Raw genomic sequence first — 19,714 nt, forward strand, 5'->3', positions numbered from 1 at the left:
GCTAACTCAAAAAGTAGAGTGGAAAAAAAAGGTTTTGTAAAGTTGGCACATTAATGATAGTGAAAATGGCTTCTGAAATTCTCAACTCAAACCATGAGAAATTCAGTGGTGAAAAGGAGTTGCCAGAAATGAGTTGGACAATTATCTATCTCTGACTTTAAAAAGCATGGAAGCACATAGAGCCTTGTACAAGGTTTCCCTTTAAAATATAAATTTGACACTCAAACTTTCAATTATCTGGAGAATTCACTTCAGTGAATACACAACTCCTGGATGATGCCAAATGTGTAAGAGTGTTACTATAATAGTCCTGAAAATAGCTGGGAACACGTTCAACTCAGGAATGTGTCTTGCACAGGATGAAGTTCGGACACTTCCGTTAACTGTCTGGCAAATTTACCAGACAATTAAGTGAAGACTGGAAGAATTAGAAGAGAAAAGGGAAAAGTCTGGGCAAGAATGCACAAGACCTGGCAATGGTACTCAGTGCCTGGCACACTGCAAGGGCTAGGAGGGGCGTTTCTTTTATTCAGTGGGCACTTGAGTATCAATGGTGAGGGCCCAGGGATAGAAGACACTAGGTAGAAAGCAAGCTGAGACTGGGCAGAGAGCTAGAGAGAACCATTGGGTGTACTCAGGGTGAATGAAGGATGTCCCTAGGCCACGCAAAATATGAATGGACAAGTGGAAGGAGACCAAACATCCAGCTCTCCTGCTGGCCCAACAGCAGACAGGGTGAGAACCTAGATCAAAGAGGCCATAAAAAGTCAGAAATCCAGGAAGTGGGACATAGTCATGGGTAGAGGCTATCAGGAGCAAGAACTGCTTCTGAATCTGAGCCATGGCTCCTTTGTATGTTGCAGGTGACCTAGTGTTTTCATATTCACCATGTTATTTTTCTCCCCTAATCCTTCTCAAAGAGTTCTGATGGACCTTTGGTTAAGGCATTCTACCACTACCTGAAAGCTTGCTCAGTGGTTCAAACCCTCCAGCTGCTGGTATTAGAAAATGAGAAAGTTAGCTTCCATAAAGATGTACAGCTTTGGGGACACTGTGGGTTAATTTTAGTCTTTTTTTTCCTTTTAAACTTTTTAAAAACATATTGCTTTGCTACAAAGTTCATATACACTGTGTTTCACACTATTTTTCATTTACATTGTGTTTCATACAATCATTCTCATGCATTATGTTTTATGAAACTAATCACCATTTCTGTGTCAAGGTAGCCTGAACTAGGAATTGACTCAATGGCTAGGTTTTTGCTTTTATCCCTTTTCAGGAAGGAGGTCTGAAGAGACATATTATCAGTTACATGGATTTAAAGTTAGAAGATTCAATTTAACAGTTTGTGGCTCTGTTCTGTCATTACTCAAAATGTGAGAGTGAACCTCTCTGGGCTTCTATAAAACAGGAACATCTTTACCTCATAATTATTACTCTAAGTATCAATGAGATGGTAAAGAGGAAAAGTACTCTGTAAATCCCAAGAGCTGTGTGAATATTAGCTGCTGTTGTAACTACTGGTTTAATGGCAATCCTGTCTGCCAGGAGCTAGAACTAGTTTCAGACGATGGCTAAATAAACTAATTATGAGTCATTTCACTGGCTTTAGACATTCAGTTGATAAATGGCATGGCAATCAGCTTGGCATTCGGAACCCTAACCATTGTAACTTAAGCATCGTTTTCTGTCTCTGTTGGGAACAAGAAAAACATGTGGGGCGCGGATGAGCCTGAGACTTTCTTTCATGGTCTGGTAAGCTTTGGAGAACATTAGTGACCAGTCACCGGCGCCTTTCACATTTGCTGAGTGGCACTCTGATATCATTGTTTTACGCTCTGACGACAGGCACAGTGTCTCTAAGAGAACAGACATCACTAATCTTCGGAATCAGTTTATCGAATGTGAGCGGAAACAATGATTTTGTGTGCTTGGCAAACCCTCTCTCATGACAGGGGCCTTGCTGGGCCTTCAGGGACAAGGGTAAACTCATGACAATATCATTTATACTGTTTTGGTACTTTTACCAGAACAGCTTTGCCATTGTGAAGCTGAAATTTAAGTTAAAAGAAAAGACAGATGGATGGCTCATTTCCCAGTGATGTCAAAACAAGCAGAGAGTATGGTCTTCTCTATGTGGGTAGTTTTTCAGCTACGCCCTTTTCCAGGTCTCTGTCAGAGGACTGTGGAAGATTCCCACTGAGCTCAGTGGGCTTTGAGTTTCTAAAACCTGTCAGGATTTATTTCAAACTTTGGCCTCCAAAAATGATAAGATTCTTAGTCTTGAATACACTTGAGCATGTTGATCCTTCTTCCTATCCAAGGCCCAAGAACATTCCAAACTAAGCTTCACTATCAACAAAGAATGGAACTCCCCTGAATTGTGTTAAAAATATTTCTACTTAAAGTGAAACAAAATACCCTCTTATGTTTTCCTATTGATGGGGAAACTAAGTGTGGCATGACCACAAGACAATGCAAATGGTAGACACAACTCTCAGGTCCAAGAAGGCCAGGCACCTGCTGGTGTTGGTTAGCCTTTCTGTGGGAATTTGCAGCTCTCCAGCTTCACTCTGTTGCTGCAAATTGGGAGTCCGAGCCTAGAACAGAATCTTTTTCTCACTTAGCAGCTAGCAGCTCATGTCCAATTCCATGGTTGTAAATGGCTGACATAGCTGAACTGGACTCTGTTTCAAACCAACATGATAGATCTGGTTAAACGGTCAGATGTGAAAGTAAAATGAACCTGATATGTAAACAGACACCTGCGAGGTAAATTGAAAATACAAAATTGTTCAGTTTGCGAATACTCAACTCAAACCAAAGCAACAACAACAAAACCCAAAGCACACCTGCATCCCCTTCAGTTTTTGAGAAATTCCATAAAGTGCTAATTGTTTACTATCATTCATTTCATATCAAATTTAAATAAAAACGATGGTATGGTTCTTGGATCAAGAGCTGGCACTGCTAAGTTCCTGGGTCATAGATTTCCCTGTGTGTGGGGTGTTGAGAGCACACATCGGGGGTCCCTTGAGAGGTGGCTCCTACTCTCCTTTCACCTGTGATGAGGACATTACCATTTATGTGGTCAAGAGGTATGCCAGAGTGCACACCTTCACTTCCTCAGTCTACTGTATAATTTACAATAACTCTGCAGAAGGCATATCTACATTTATTTGTTTACGGAAGAAAGTAAAATCAGGAAGGAAAAGTACAGAGAATACTTTCAATGGAGTCTTTATAAACAATTCACTGGATTATTTACTGTCTCTACCAGCTCACTCTCATGTATAAAACAATGTGCTATCCTTTTGTTCAGGGTAAATTTAAGACTATACAATTGAATACTGTTTGAAATTTAACCAGAAATGGAATTAGAAATTAAAATATTAAAAAGAAATTATTTTGGAATTATGTCCCTTTAAAAAAGTTATTCCCATAGAGAAATTATTTTAATCTCATTTATTTTAAAATGTTTGAATGGAACACCTGCAATTTAACAATGTTAAGACCATTCCAATATATGCTTCTAGGCCCTAGCAGTCATAAAAATAAGATGTAGAAAAAGGAATTCATAATTTTCTTTTTCTTTTTTAATTTTTTTTTATTTTGTGTATGTGTGTCTGTGTACTGTCAGATCAGATCTGACTGGTACAGGAGGAAATTTTCCCTCCTTTACCGGCAGAGCATCTGGTGGATTTGAACCATGAGTCTCTGGGATTGCAGTGCAGCTTCTTGCCACTATCATAATTTTCTTTTATAAACACACCAGGAGTTACATTTATAAGTATCACTGTTAAAAATACTTGCCTTTGGATACTATATGCTTGTGCCAAATACTGTTCATGTTAAAATTCTATTTGAAACTTTTTGTCAGAGTTGCTTTCAGAGCATGACACTTTGTCATAGAAAACGAGTGTCTATCACTTTGTTTCCTTTGAACAGTTTACCCAGCTTGACTTTGCATCATTTAAAAAAAAAAAAATAAAGCAAAACCAGGCTTATACTTACTTGAATGAATAACTCATAACTCTGATCATTCCTAGAGTCTAACAAAGTTTTAAATGTTAAGGGACTGAGATGTCAAATACATTTAAAAAAGATCTAAAACTGGTTTCAAGTAACAAATATATGACTGTATCACTAGATTAGATGTATGAATTCCCCCATATAGCTATCATTAAGTATCACCATATTTAAAAATAATCTTATTATTCCCTAGGAGCTCTGGTGATGTAGTCTGCAGGGAGTTCACTGCTAAGTCAAAGGTGCCTCTCTGGTGGTTAAATCCACCAGTGGCTCTCCAGAAAATGGGCAATCTCCTCCCAGATGATTTATAGCCTTCTCAAAACCTGCTGCAGGGTTAGCTATGAGATGCTTCCGATTTGATAGCAGGGAGAAGTTTCTATTGCTGCATAGTCAGATCCTATACAGGAATGAATAAACAAGCATGCTGCGCACGCGCGCGTGTGTGTGTGTGTGTGTGTGTGTGGTGGGGTGAGGGGAGGGATGACTTCAAGTGCTTTCAATAAAGGCGTGTTGAGACAAATCCATTCCTTAGAACTGAAGGGAACAGGAAAAGACTAAGACTTTAAAATAAGATGTGGGATTTTTAAAAGAGATATTTCCAAAGTAAGTCCAGTACAGGTGGGGCTAGGAAATAGGAACATCTATTTTAAACCAGCTGCAATTAGTAGCTAAAATGTTCAATTCTGTCAGGGTGACAAATGCTAAGAGGGACCCCAAGGCTCTCCCTTTGATCAATGATTGTACAAGAAATATGGAAACCTTTTTAAGTTCACAAGACTCTTCAGAAGGGCATGTCTCTTAATAACCTTTATTAACTTCTGTTTAGTTGCCCAAGAGTTGTATCTTATCCAACAAAAGTTTAACAGTCCCAATAGAAATTCTGTTTATTTAATCTTGTTGAAAAAACATTCCTATCATTTCAAGAATGACTAAATATTTTTCATTCACATAGTTAGCATTCCAGACTGTGTTTTTCTGCCTCTGTTGATTAGATGAAAATTAGCAGGTCCAAGTCTTAACAATTAGATGCACTTATTATCTTAGTACAGAAATTATTATGAGACTTGCAAAAATAATGCCCTTGAATTAAAAGTACTATCCTTCCAGGTTGCTTCAATGGAGAAACACTTAACATCCAGAGCTGGTGAATTCTGAAAACCAGAGTCCAAGGAATCATGATTCACGATGGGCACTGAAAAATTCAGAATATATCTATGCAACTGAGGAGCTTCAGTTTCTATCTAGCAGATCGGAGTTCAGGCCTGTGGGTTATTTTAATTTCTGAGATATAAGTTAGAATGGTAGTTTTACCAAAAATCCAGTACACAGTTCCATTCTGACATAAGTAGGCTGGGACAACCAGCAGCAGAAGTCCTTGCTATAACTATTATAAGTGGTAATAATAAAGCTATTATAAACCTACAATTATTGTGCAGCTATTCTTGCAAGTGATCTAAAGAGTAAAGAATCATCTCATCTGTAGAGCAAAAAATTACAAATTTCTAAAGTGATGCTTTCATCTCAGATAAAATAATCTTTTTATCCACTTTAAATATAGTCTAAAATTTTTTTTTAAATATCTAAAGATGAATTACAAGAGAAAAAGCAAAATACTACAAAGCCTACTGAAGATAATTCTCATGGCTTACTTAAAGGTGTCCACTGACACATGGTCATTTGCTGTGCATTTGTTATCCATCATAGGACCTTATTTGGACAAGACAAAAACTGGCTGTGTTATACTTCACTTAAATTTCCATTTATGGAACTGGTTACCAGGACACTTAGAGTTAAAGGATGAAACAACATGCCTAACAGTCTTGGAGACATTATGAGCATTTTATTATTCTTGGCCTACTAATAATAGCATAGTATATGGCACTGAAGCAATACCACCCATAAACTGAGTTCTGATCCCTGTTATATACCAGAATGTTAATAACAAATGACCCTGTGGCATCTTTGACTTCACTGCCTCTCTGGGGTCAGCCAAACTATGCTTGATTCCTTGCCATAGAATCAGTAGCTTAATCATCTGGATATTGCTCAGTGAGGAAGCATTATGGTCAGGGATGGAAACATATTTTTTACTTATTTCAAGGAATTCCCACCCAGATATGTGCTTGGTACAAGCTTTTCTGACAGTCTAAGGGAAATCTCATTTGAAGGATGCCTTGAGTCAAGTTTTATCAACAATTATGATAAAGGATAGCATGAATCAAGGCATCCTTCAGTTAAAGATTCCCACTGTATAAGAAAAAAACAAGAAAACTCTGGTAGCGTATTCCATAGGGAGTGGTGCTACAAACCGTTTCAAAGGCCACGTCTCTCTGACAGGTCAACTCTATCAGTCACTCATCAGAAGAAAGATTGTCAATCTCCTCCACAGAGATTTACAGCCTCAGAAACCTGATGGAGGGTCAGCTACAGGCTGATTCCAACTTGATGGCAGCTGAGTGAGTGAGTGAAGGGAAAGAATACTGTGCTTTCTCATCCATAAAATGAGGAGGGCAGTCCATCTGACAGTTGTCAAAACTCCAGACCTTTAGAAAAATCACAGCACACAAGCTCTTTGGTGAACTGGCTTACCAAATCCACAGAGAGCAAGACACTCTCAATCTCTCCTCTTCAACCCAGCCTAATGCCAGCCACAAGGCCCCAATTATGGTGACTCAAGATAGCCAGGTGACAGAAAGAAAAAAGGCTAACTGTGCGGTTCAAATCTCACTCCATCCCAAGTCTAGATAGTTACAAAAGAGCACAAACGCAGTCAATCTCTGTTTACTTCCGCTTCAACAGCTGCTTAGTCCACTTTAGCAAAAAGAGGCCTTCCTGATACTCAGCTCGGCATCTGACAGGAGCTCTGTAAGCATCACTTTTCAATGTTTTATTATAATAAATGGATTCCTAAAGTTAAATAAGCCAAAAGTTAACGATTACTAAAACAGAATTGTCATACTCTAGTGTTCCTATCACCAACTTTGACAACCTACAAATACCTCGGACTTCCTGTCAAAGAAAAGTGGACTTTGCTTTGGTTTCAGAGAAAAAGAAATGTAAGACAGGAAACTACCTATTGACGCAGTCACTGGGACGGCATTTATTTAGTGGCAACCTGAACTCTAACCTGAAAGTCAGCTTTATCATATTTGCTGTGTTGTTTCTACATCTTGAAAAGTGATAATCTGGTGTTGGCTCAAAAATCACCAAGTCATCAAAATCACCAAATTCTCTCTGCCAGAGACAGTACCCAAGCAGACCTAAAGAGTACTGTAATCACAGTGGGCATAGCTGAAAGCGCCACAGCTCAGGACAGTGTGCCTGATATGAAGAAATATTTTATTATAGACAAAAGAAGGTCATTCTCAGTGTCTAGCTGCAACTCAAAACAAATAAAAACCCCCTGCCCCTTTCACTATTTTAAGTAACTGAAAGAGCAATACAGTAGAACTTATATCTGCTCTAAAAATGTCTCTTAAGATGTATGTGATGATTCCTGACAGTGAGCATTAGCCTTGGAGATCCTGGGGAAAGCCCACATAAGGTCTGTAATGTTGAACTTCAGGGCAGAGACCAAATCAGATTACAGACCAGACGTGAGAGACACATGGCTACCAATGGGACAGAGGTCAAACTAAGTGCCCCTCAGAAGGGTAATTAATCAATCAGACACAGGCCTGGTGCACTTGCATACATGCAGGCACACAGCAAACACAGGAACGCAATGATGTTCTGTTTTCAAGATTAAGCCTGACAATTCTAACATTGTTTTTCTTCAACTGATCATGGAGTCAAGTGGCTATCCCTTTTGGGGTTCAGGGTAAGGTACCCTTTTTGTCAAGGTCAGCTCCTTTAGCCTTACACAGGGACTGCAACAATGGAAAGAGAATGTGAAAACAGTGCAGGACAGGGCGAGATTCTTAAGTATAACTAATAGGGTCCCTGTGAGTCGTAGCTGACTCAACCACACCTAACCATCACAACTTTCTGGCTCAGGAAAAACTGAGAAGAGGACTAAGGTTGTGATTTCCTATTTCATTCCTTCCTTCTATCCCAAAGCATTCATCTATCAAGGTTGTTTCAACATCTGCTTCTATGTCACATATTGTTTTAAGGACTAAAAAAATACAGTAAAGTACTTGTTCATAATGAAGACATAGCATCTTTCAAGAGACTGGCCAACAGAGAAGTAAAGTGTATTATTGCCTGTCCAGAGGCAGTAGACATACCAGGCCAGATCTTTGTCTCTGGAATATAATGCTCTGCCATCTGTGACTTAATGGTAAGGAATTCAACTGCCAACCCAAAGGTATGTAGTTCAAATCCATCAGCTGCTCTACAGGAGAAGGAAGGACAGTCTCCTCTTGTGCATTTACAGCCTCTGAAAACCCCCTAGAGGGTCAGCTAGGAATCCGTTCCAACTTTATGGGACACAACAACAAACACCACAACCTTGCACAAAGTAAATAACTTGAACTCTGAACTACTGTTTCTGAACTAGAAGGATGGTAAATAAGAATGGCAATATCTAAACCACAGGAATAGTATAAGGATCAAATGAACGATGCTCATGGAATATGTAGATCTAGCACACAGAATGTGTCGCCTACTATCAGTAAGGACCTCTTTAAAGTGCTAAAAAGCAAGCACACTGATTTAAAAATTAAGGTATGCCTGATCCATACAGTGTTGCATGGATCAGGCATGGTTCAAAATTGGGAAAGGTGTATGCCAGGAATGTGTCCTATCTCCATACCTTTTCAACCTGTATGCAGAACAGATCATCCGGGAGGCTGGGCTCTATGAGGAGAAGTGTGGTGTCAGGATTGGTGGACGATCTATTAACAAACTGCGTTATGCAGATGACACAAGCCTGCTTGCTGAAACTGAGGAGGAACTGAAGGGCTTGCTGCAGAGGGTCAAGGACTGCAGCTTCCAATATGGATTGAGGCTCAATATCAGGAAGACAAAGATTTTTACCCCTGGACCAACTGGCAGCATCAGGATGGATGGTGAAGAGATTGAGATTATTCATAGCTTTAGTTTGCTTAGCTCAACAGTCAACACTCTTGGCACCAGTAGCCAGGAAATTAAAAAGATGTATTGCCATGGGAAAGTCTGCTGTTAGGGACCTCTCTAAAGTACTGAAGAGTAATGGTGTCTCTCTGGAGACTAAGGTGTGTCTGATACAGGTCATGGTCTTTGCAATCACTTGTTATGCATCAGAGAGTTGGACAATGACCAAGGAGGACAGAAGAAGAATTGATGCCTTTGAGCTGTGTTGCTGGAGAAGAGTATTGAGTGTATCAGTGACTGCTGAGAAAACAAACAGGTTCATCCTGGAGAGGGTTAAAATAGGTTGCTCCTTTGACGCAAGGATTCTGGGGCTTCGTCTAACATACTTTGGACATGTTGTACGGAGGGACCGGTCTCTCGAGAGGAACATCATGTTTGGGAGGGTGGAGGGACAGCGCAGGAGGGGAAGGCCCTCTATGAGGTAGACTGATTCAGTGACTGGGGTAATCAGGGTGGGTGTGTCGGAGACAGTGCGATTGGCACAGGACAGAGCAGAGTTTAGGGCTGTTGTACATAGGGTCACTATGAGTCGCAAGCGACTCAACGGCACATAACAACAAAATGCCTGATCCAACCCATGGTATTTGCTATTGTAAGTGAAAGTTGGACAATGACTAAGGGAGACCAAAGAATTTACGCCTCTGAACTGTGATGCTGGCAAAGAGTTCTGACTCTCCCATTGTCTGTGAAAAGAACTCATAAATCTGTCTTAGAGGAGGTGCAACCAGGGTGCTCCTAAGAGACAAGGATGGTGAATCTTGACCTTACACACTAAGGAAATACTGTCACGAGGCAAGAGTCTTGGAAAAAGACAACATGTTGGGAAAAGGAGTGTGTCAGCAAAAGAGAGGCTAATCTCAAAATTACAAACATTATACATTATTTCATGGTTCAAAATCAGGAAGGGTGTATGCCAGGGATGTGTCCTAGCACCATATTATTTCAATCTATATGCAGAACAGATCACCCAGAAAGCTGGGCCCTATGAAAAGGAGTGTGGCATCAGGACTGGAGGAAGACTCAACAACAACTTGGGTTATGCAGATGACACAACCTGGCTTGCTGAAACTGAGGAGGACTTTTAAGTCCTCGCTTCAGAAGGTCAAGGACTGCAGCCTTCAATATGGACTGAAGCTCAGCATTAAGAAAACAAAGATTCTCACCACTGAACCAAATGGCAACATTATGACAGATGGTGAAGAAACTGAGATTGTCAATAGCTTTAGTTTGCTTGGCTCCACAATCAACAGATCATGGTATCAGCAGCCAGGTAATCAAAAGACAAATTGCACTGGGAAAGTCTGCTGCTATCAGAGACCAAACTCGAGTATTGAAGAGCAACAACATCAGTCTGGAGACTAAGGTGAAGCTGATCCAGGCCAAAGTCTTAGTAATTACTTGATGTGCATCAGAAAGCTGGACAATGACTAGGAAATATAAATAGAAAGAGAACTGATGTCTTCGAGCTGTGGTGCTGGAGAAAAGTGTTGACTATACCACGGACTGTCAGGAGAACAAACAAGTTCAACCTAGAGAGGGTGAAATCCAGCTGCTCCTGGGAGGCAAAGATTCTGAGGCTTCGTCTGACATACTTTGGGCATGCTGCAAGGAGGAACAGGTTCTTGGAGAGGGTCATCATGCTTGGGAGGGTAGAGAGACAGCACAAGAGAAGAAGACCCTTTATGAGATGGGTAATGAGGGTAGGTGTGTGAGAGACAGTAAGGTTGGCACAGGATAATCATTATGAGTTGCAAGTGACTTGATGACCCATCATCATCATCACCATCAACATACAGTATTTCATGCATTTCCATCTCAGCTCTTTAGGGTCAGGAAATGAAAAGTTAAGATTAATTAACAAGAGGAAACGTAAAGAGAAGCCAGAAAAGCATATCATAAAAATACAATCAGTTACAGACCTACAGACTGGGATGGCTTATCAGTATACCTAAAACAGAGTGTTGACACTAGCTTGTTAAGACTTAATTGAGAGAATACTTAAGTGCCAATTGAAAAAGCACTTAGGTACTTGTCAGTTGAGCTAGCTGTCAAGTAACAGCCGAGCCTTTAAGGGCACCCTGCTTCACAGCCTGTCCTCAGGACTAGTGAAGTGTGTGATTCTGTCACTTGGTAAGCAGGTGTCTTTAATAACAAGAACATCCACCACAAGGTTCTTTACCTCTGTAGGTTAACATGCCATATTTGGTGATACAGTAATTTATTTAGAAAGAATCTGAAACCACAATCCTTGTGTGGGGTCCTTTCATCTAATGCAAAGCTGTGATTATACACCTTGGGACTGCAGCTAATAGGGTAAAGGTCAATGCTTGTTATGCAATGGTGCACAGAGGAATTTAATGTGTATATAAACTGTACAAATACCAGTGCTTAATATTCTTTTCTAAATAATCCTGGCCGGCTGCTTATTTATTATTTGTGTGTGTGTGTGTGTGTGTGTGTGTGTGTGTATGTTGGTTTTTTCTTATTTTATATAAACAACTGAAATTATTTAATTCTGCTCTTAAAAGAATATTGAGAAAAAAATACATGTAGTTCCATATACTTTCTTGGACTCCAGCAATTAAATTTTAAATTTATTGTTATTAATAATCAATCTCCTTCATTACTAATAAATAGTCATTATCTTAATCTGTGCACTGTTCTTTGATCATGGACCAGAAGAATTCTTCTCTCTTTATCTTATGAAAGAATTGCAGAAGAACAAAATAATCTCTCATTTTAAGCAAATAATAGGACAGTGCTCAAAAAGAAAAACAAGCAATGAAAAATTAGTTTATTTTCTGTATCTGAGAGTTAGAAAAATGGAACTTTCTTAAAGAGTCATTCAAGAGAAGTGTTAAGGAATGAGGTAGAGAAAAAGAGCAACGGAGACCAGCAGAACCTGGAAGCTCGGGATCTAACGAGAATGCTATGCTCTGGACAGGTGGAGGACACTCTCTAGACAAGGTGCTTGAGAAGCAAACCTAGAGAGGTGTCTACAGGGACCCTTCCACTGTGGTCTTCAAAGTGAGAGGGTTGGGTAAAGGAGACACACACACACCCCCGACACACCAGAGCCTGTTTTCAAACAGCCAATGATTTCTAACCCATCCCCTTCACTCTACCGCTCTGATGGTGAGAGACAGACAGACAGACACCCCACACACACCCCCCCCAACACACCATAGTCTGCTTTCAAACTGCCAATGACTTCATCCCAAGTTGCTTCACTCCACCGCTCTGGTGGTGAGACACACATAACCCCCAACATACCAGAGCCTGTTTTCAAACTGCCAATGATTTCTTCCCCAGTCCCTTCACTCCACCGCTCTGATGGTGCAGTGGTTGGGTGCACAGCCTCTAACTGAAAGGCCAGTAGTTCTAACTTTCTCAGTTCCATCAGACAAAGATGAGGCAGTCTGCATCTATACAGAGTGAACCTTAGAAATCCTATGAAGCAGTTTTACTCTGTCCTATCAGGTCACCAGGAGTCAAAACTGACTGGATGGCAAAAAGTTTTTGCTGGTTTATTTTTCTTGTTTTAGGGTTTTGTTCATTCCTGCCTGTCTGCAATGCACGACTAAAAGAGATGGATAGGGAAACTAATTCTAAATAGGAACATGAATAAACCAAAACAGCACAGGGGAACCGAATATGCAAACAAAAATGAAGTTAATCAATCCAACACACTTCAGTTTATCCAACACAGCCACATAATGGTAAATGACCTGGGGGAAAGTACATAACTCTCTCTAAACATTTATTTTGTCATTTCTAAAATTGGTGAAATTAGGCCTTCAGCACAGTGTCAGTGAAAATATCAAATGAAATCAAGTTTAAAAGTAATGCACTTGACCCAAAGTCCTGAATGTATGTGGACATTCCTTTTCTCCTGGTTTATCTTAAGAAGAAGTGAACTAAGAACTAGCTATCCCTTATTTATCTTTATGTACAAAACCGTATTTGGACTACAGAAGGTATTTGAATATATTTTTCTTTTTTAATTAATGGCAAACTGAAATGTAACTGATACTGAAGTTGCTGATCTTGTTGTTATATTCTGTCGAGTCGCTTGCAACTCATAGCGACCCTATGTGCAACAGCCCTAAATTCTGCTCTGTCCTGTGCCAACCACACTGTCTCTGACACTCCCATCCCGATTACCCCAGTCACTGAATCAATCCACCTCATAGAGGGTCTTCCCCTCCTGCACTGTCCCTCCACCCTACCAAGCATGATGTCCCTCTCCAAGGACCGGTCCCTCCTCACAACATGTCCAAAGTATGTTAGATGGAGCCTCAGAATCCTTGCCTCCAAGGAGCCACCCGGTTTAACCTTTTCCAGGATGAATCTACTTGTTTTCCTAGCAGTCCATGGTACCCTCAATACTCTTTTCCAGCACCACAGCTTAAAGGCATCAATTCTCATTCTACCCTCCTTGGTCATTGTCCAACTCTCTGATGCATAACAAGTGATTGCAAAGACCATGGCCTGTATCAGACACACCTTAGTCTCCAGAGACACACCATTGCTCTTCAGTACTGTGGAGAGGTCCTTAACAGCAGACTTTCCCATGGCAATATGCTTTTTAATTTCCTGGCTACTGGTGCCAAGAATGTTGACTCTGGAGCCAAGCAAACTAAAGCTGTGAACAATCTCAATCTCTTCAGCATCCATCCTGAGCTGCCAATTGGCCCAGTGGTGAGAATCTTTGTGTTCTTGACATTGAGCCTCCACTATATTGGAGGCTACAGTCCTTGACCCTCTGCAGCAAGCCCTTCAGTTCCTCTTCAGTTTCAGCAAGCAGGGTTGTGTCATCTGCATAACGCAGGTTGTTGATAGATCGTCCACCAATCCTGAAGTCACATTTCTCCTCATAGAGCCCAGCCTCCCAGATAATCTGTTCTGCATACAGGTTGAAAAAGTATGGAGATAGGACACATTCCTGGCATATGCCTTTCCCAATTTTGAACCATGCAGTGTTTCCTTGCTCTGTTCTGACGACTGCTTCTTGGTTCAAGTATAGGTTTCACACTAGGCACGATCAAGTGTTCTGGGATTCCCATTCTTCTCAGAGTCAGCCACAGTTTGTTAAGATCCACACAGTCAAACGCCTCTGCAAAGTCAATGAAACACAGATATACATTCCTCTGGTATTCCCTGCTTTCAGCTAAGATCCATCTAACATCAGCTACAATATCCCTAGTACCTTGAACCCTTCTAAAACCAGCCTGTACTTCTGGCAGTTCTCTGCTGATATGATACCAAAGAGAAAACAAAAATTCACTCCCTAGCATCAGCAGTCAGAAAAATCAAAAGATGACTTGAACTGGGAAAACCTACAGCCAAGAATCTCTCCAGAGTACTGAGAAGCAACAATGTCAGTATAGAGACTAAGGTGCACCTGATCCAGGCCATGGTCTTTACAACTACACGCTATGCATCAGAGAGCTGGACAATGACTAAGAATGGCAGAAGTAGAATAGATGCCTTTGAGTTGTGGTGCTAGAGAAGAGTCTTGAACATACCATGGACTGCCAAGAAAATAGGTCTATACTAGAGAGAATGAAACCAAGTCTCTCCTTGGAGGCTAGGATTTTGAGGCTCCATCTCACATACTTTGGGCACATGGCCAGGAGGGATCAGTCCTTGGGGAAGGACACCATGCTCGGAAGGATGGAAGGAAAGTGCAAGAGAGGAGTGCAAGAGAGGAAGACTCCAAATGAGATGGACTGACACAGTAACTGAGTAATGGGGGTGTGTCGGAATCAGTCAGATTGGCTCAGGACAGGGCAGAGCTGTTGTACAAAGGGTCGCTATGAGTCACTGGCAATGTGACTACATGTAACAACAACAGTCACCGATACATTTAACAGTGACATTCTTTTCTTTACTTTTACCCTGAAGGACACTGTTCACAAACTCAAAAAAGCTGAGTACAAAATGACATGTATCCTCTTACTTATGAAGAGAAGCCCTGTTTTCTTTTGTTTTTTTGTGGTTTTGTTTTTAAAAACAAGTCTACTCATTTTCTTTTAAATGTATCACATAGCTCAGTGAGGTTAAAGGGTTAAGTGTTTCCTGGATTATGGATTTATATTTTTAATTTTTTTTTCTTTCACAGATCTCATAGTTATTCTGACTTCAATATTTCAAGTTGACAACAGATCATCCTTAATTCTTAGGAAGAGATAGACTATCTCCGCTTTAAGAAGACATACATGCTTTCTTGTAAAGTTAACTTTAAAACCTCTCTGTTTCATATATGCTTTATTTCAGTGCAGAAGTGTTGCTTTAGGACATTAGACAGTGTATGCTGTATGTATGTGGGGAACAGTGAATGCCTTCCACAAAATTGGTCATGTGGAAGCTATAAAATGTTGGCTTGTGACAGCTGCACTGAGTCGACTGATGGTAAGGGAATTGGTGATGTCAAGACAACTAGATTCCTCCAGCTTTAATTTTATGCGGTTTTTTTTTTTAAGGTCTTTAACCTCCTCAGAGATGAATGAAGCTGGTCAGGAAAGCTCTGAATGTGAATTTATTAAAATTGAGTTTAGAAGCAAAGACTTCTTGATATAGGTCGTCCTTAGTCTACCTAACTGAATTTATTACATGACCTATAAGTTTATTAATATCTGTTTTTAAAAAATTTTAGAAGGATTCACATTTAACATAGAATATTTCTGACCTGTTTTAGTTAACTGCACTATAGACTATACTTTGTAATGAAGTACTCTTTCTTGGCTCTGTTGGTATACACATTCAAACTCATGTATAAACACATAGAGAAAAAGAATTAAGAGTGATCTGGGCAAGTGTGCAAAGGATCTACCTAGGCTAGGAGAAATGGTCTGTAAGAGGGATTCAGAAGGAAAGACAAGCCCTGGATGCCTCAGGCTGCCTTCTGTATTAAAAAGAGAAGTGGCAAATGTCAGGAAACCAAGCATAAGCATTAGAGGAATAGTAAAGCCTCACCTGTCACAATATTAAAAGCAGAAAGGCTGCTCGGAGCTAGGGCATCAGGCAGTGACAATTGCCTTTGATGGACCATTTTTTCTTGTGGCTCCCAGGACTCTTAGGTTTAAGGATATAGTACAAACAGAAGATGCTATGCTTGAGTCATGCAGATTTCTAAGTTTATGTCATTGCTTTGACCTTTGGATGCTAACAAAGCTTAAGAGTGAATGGAATTAAAATGTAGACATTCTTATACCATGAAGTGTCAAGATAAGCATATTTGCGATGATAAAATAAAGACCACACTATTCTCATTTTAAATCTGCAACAGTTCCCCCAAAAGATTCATTTTGGCTGCATAAGAAATTCATCTGCAACTGTAACAGCATGAAGCAAACACTATGCCTGAGGAAATAAAAACAAACAAGAACATACTGGCAGAAGTTTATCCAACATGAGACATTCACCAGAGACTCCTCAGAAACTACATGCTTACCTTCACACACAGGGCAGCATTCCCCAGGCACTTTTACAGGGTTCATGCAGCTCTGTCCACAGGCTGTCGCGACGCAGTGGGATTCTCCATTGATGCACTGGCAGAAGGTACAATCATCTTCCCTCCACCGGTCTCCGTGGGCACGGATTTGGCCATTGGCATAGCAACCAGCAGGCTTATTAAAAGGATACACTGGATCTAAAGGAAAAACATGAGCTCAGAGTAAGACTGCAGGTATTCTAAATCTTACCTCTGCATGTACCTAGAGACATTTTTTCCTAGAGTCTAGTCATTGGCAGTTCTTTTCCAACTGAGATCAGCAGAAGATCTGCGTTACATGAGATGTCTCTAGGCGTCCATGCAAAAGCAGCTGTCACATGGATTTACGTCTGCCTGTCCTAATGCTGCAGTCAGGCCAGGGGATCTGCGGTTTAGAAAAACCCAATGGGCTGTTTTATAGCTTCACAGAGTTAGAAAACTTGGAGAGAGCTGTGGGTGGTAATTAGAAAGCACAAGTCTATTTTTCTTTTTTGACAATTTCCCCCCCCAGTTGTTCATGTAAGTGTTTCTCACACTTCTATTTTAGCACCTGTAAAGTGGTAAGAATAACGTCTCCTGCTCACTTAAGCGTGATAGTGCTCCCTTAGGACTAAAAGCACTGGATTTCTGTGACACACCAGGGTTCAGGAGGGCCTGGTTGTGGCCTTGTTCATTACAAGGTGGTTGACACCACAGGCCAGAGTTTGTGACCAAAAGGGCAGGCGGTGGGACTTGGACATTTTTCTCCTCAAAAGCTGAGGAGTCAACAGCAGCCAAAGCTGGAAGATAGAAGACAAGGCTGCTATACAGATGGAACAAGGTGTCTGAGGTTATCGACGGAGCATGAATATTGCATGCAAAATCTTTGTGTCCCTGTAATGAGCACTAGATAAATCACTCCACTGCCTTTTTCAAAAATACATAAATACTGGTCTCAATGCAGCAGTTTTGCTGTGCTGGAAGGAAAGCCCAGGCTGTTTTGAATTTAGCTGTCTTTATTCCATAGTGGTTACAGGGTGTTTTAAGAGGGTCAGAATTTAAAATATTTAAAATACAGTCACAGTATTAGAGATAGCAAAGGCCAAGAGAACTGCGCCAGACTTTATAAATGCTTTTATAAAAAGTCTTACACAACATACTTTACATTTCCACTTTTAGCCTGGGTCTGAATTCCAGGAAGTGAGACATAACCGGATCTGCCCAGGCAGCTCATTATGACTTAACACACAGGTTCCTATCTATGTCCATACACCACTAACAGCCACATAATTTCAACCACTACTACAAACCTGGGGCAGCTAGAGAGCAAACTAAATGAGAAGGGTGAAAATTTGATCACATTTAAAAAACATTTTATCCCCAATGACACTCCAGTGTTGCTAAAATAACATTTTAACGGAGGGGAAAACATGCTTTCATTGTTCCAACTATTTTATTCTAAGTCAGGCAGGTAATTTTTAGAGGAAAAAGAAATGCTCCAAACATTTTATTGTCATGATAAATGAATTTCAAATACCTATGGGGGGGGGGAGAAAGGACTGTAGGGAAATGGACAAGGACATCGACAGTGGCATGTGGTCACAAGGTGAGCTCTGGCACAGGGCTGGCACAGGGGACCTCAGGCAGAAGCATGAGAAGCAGCAGGTTGAGAAGGCTCAGTGGTGCGGTGCATTCTGAAGCACACCAGTGGCCTGGCTCCACCGAAAACTCAAGATTACTCTATCAACTTTTCTGAACTTCGCATTCTGAAATGTCTATTCTTTGTGAGCATCAGAGATGGGAGAGCAGAGCCTGTCAGAGGGACACTGAAACAACAATTCTTGGAGAGAGGGAGGTAGAGAAAGCCGGTTCCCACGAGCACCCCTATGTCGAGGATGGCATTTGATGGGCCCTGCATTGATGGCAATGGCCCACCTATGACCTGCACACATTTTCAAAGGAGTTGTGCTGACCTCAATTTCAGGGGCATGGGTATGGGCAAGGAGGCAGCGTGCCCTCTGAGTGACAGGCTGTGACTGGGGCTATCTGTTGTGGGTGAATGTTCGCAGACCACCTGGAAAGTTCTAATAGCAGGGTGGAAAGAAACGCTCTGAGATTTGCTAAGGGACAGCTAGATGCACAAAGGTGAAAACCAAAGTGCGTCCCTGACATCTCCTGTGAACATGGACATAGCTAACATGCTCAGCTGCTAACTCAACAATGGTAGGAGTCAAAATCCAACCCAAGGCATGCTGACTGGAACTTCTATGAATTCCTGAGGGAAAACGAGCTACTCAAAGTCACGAGCAGTATAAATCTACTCTCATACATGGGTCGCCAGGAACTGGAAGTGACTCCTTGGAAACTGGTGGGTGGACTATACCAGCGTACAATTTCCACTTAAGATTTACTTAACCTGTGTCCTAAAAGAAAAGTTCCGAAGAGAGATCATCATGTCTTAACAAAGAGAATTTCTTTAACGTTTCCTCTACTTTTGGATGTGAGTAAAGCAGGCCAATTTTGACATTAAAGCCGCGTAGCCTATCTACCTTTGCTTGCCCTTGAATCCATGCCTTTTCTTACCTTCGCAAACTGGGCAGCACTCCCCTTCAGGCATGTAGTACCTCTCGCAGTTCAGCTCGCCACACTGGGCCATGAAACAGATGGAAACGCCCCCTTGGCACCGACAGAATCGACAGTTGTCCATTCGGAACATCTCTCCATCAAAATACTCCACGTTGTTGAACATACACACTGGCTTTGTCTCTGAAGGGAGTTAAAGCAAATCACACACGTTTTTGTGTGGTGCTCTTTTATCCATCTCATAACAGTCTCTAGAACATTCTGTCTAATAGCAGGAGGTCCTAACTGGGTAAAACTCACTACTCTTACTTAGTAATTCAATTTACTAAAAATAAAGCAAAATAAAACAAAACACCCCGTAACATTATTTAAGCCCAAGACTCAAAACTCAGGAAATTCTACACCAACTTCCTCTTAACCCTAAATGAAGATACTAGCTTACATATATGAAATGTGACTTAAAGAAATTATACTTGCTTTGTTAAATCTATTTCAAACACAGACGATTCTAGATCTACAGTAGACAGTTCCTGCTTTGAAAATTATGTT

The 19,714-nt window shown here is 40.9% G+C and overlaps 1 protein-coding gene across 1 annotated transcript in view; it reads right to left on the minus strand.

Moving 5' to 3' along the window:
- Positions 1-19,714, minus strand: part of CRIM1 (cysteine rich transmembrane BMP regulator 1 (chordin-like)) — a 262,797-nt gene that overhangs the window by 76,409 nt on the left and 166,674 nt on the right. The window contains exons 6-7 of the mRNA XM_006882357.1: positions 19,166-19,348; positions 16,565-16,762 (exon numbers count right to left, since the gene is read on the minus strand). Coding sequence (XP_006882419.1) covers positions 16,565-16,762; positions 19,166-19,348 — 381 coding nt within the window. The remainder of the gene's footprint in view (positions 1-16,564; positions 16,763-19,165; positions 19,349-19,714) is intronic.

Source organism: Elephantulus edwardii, unplaced genomic scaffold (assembly GCF_000299155.1).
Source record: "Elephantulus edwardii isolate Elephantulus edwardi_28Jun2011 unplaced genomic scaffold, EleEdw1.0 scaffold00019, whole genome shotgun sequence".
Taxonomy (NCBI): Eukaryota; Metazoa; Chordata; class Mammalia; order Macroscelidea; family Macroscelididae; genus Elephantulus; species Elephantulus edwardii.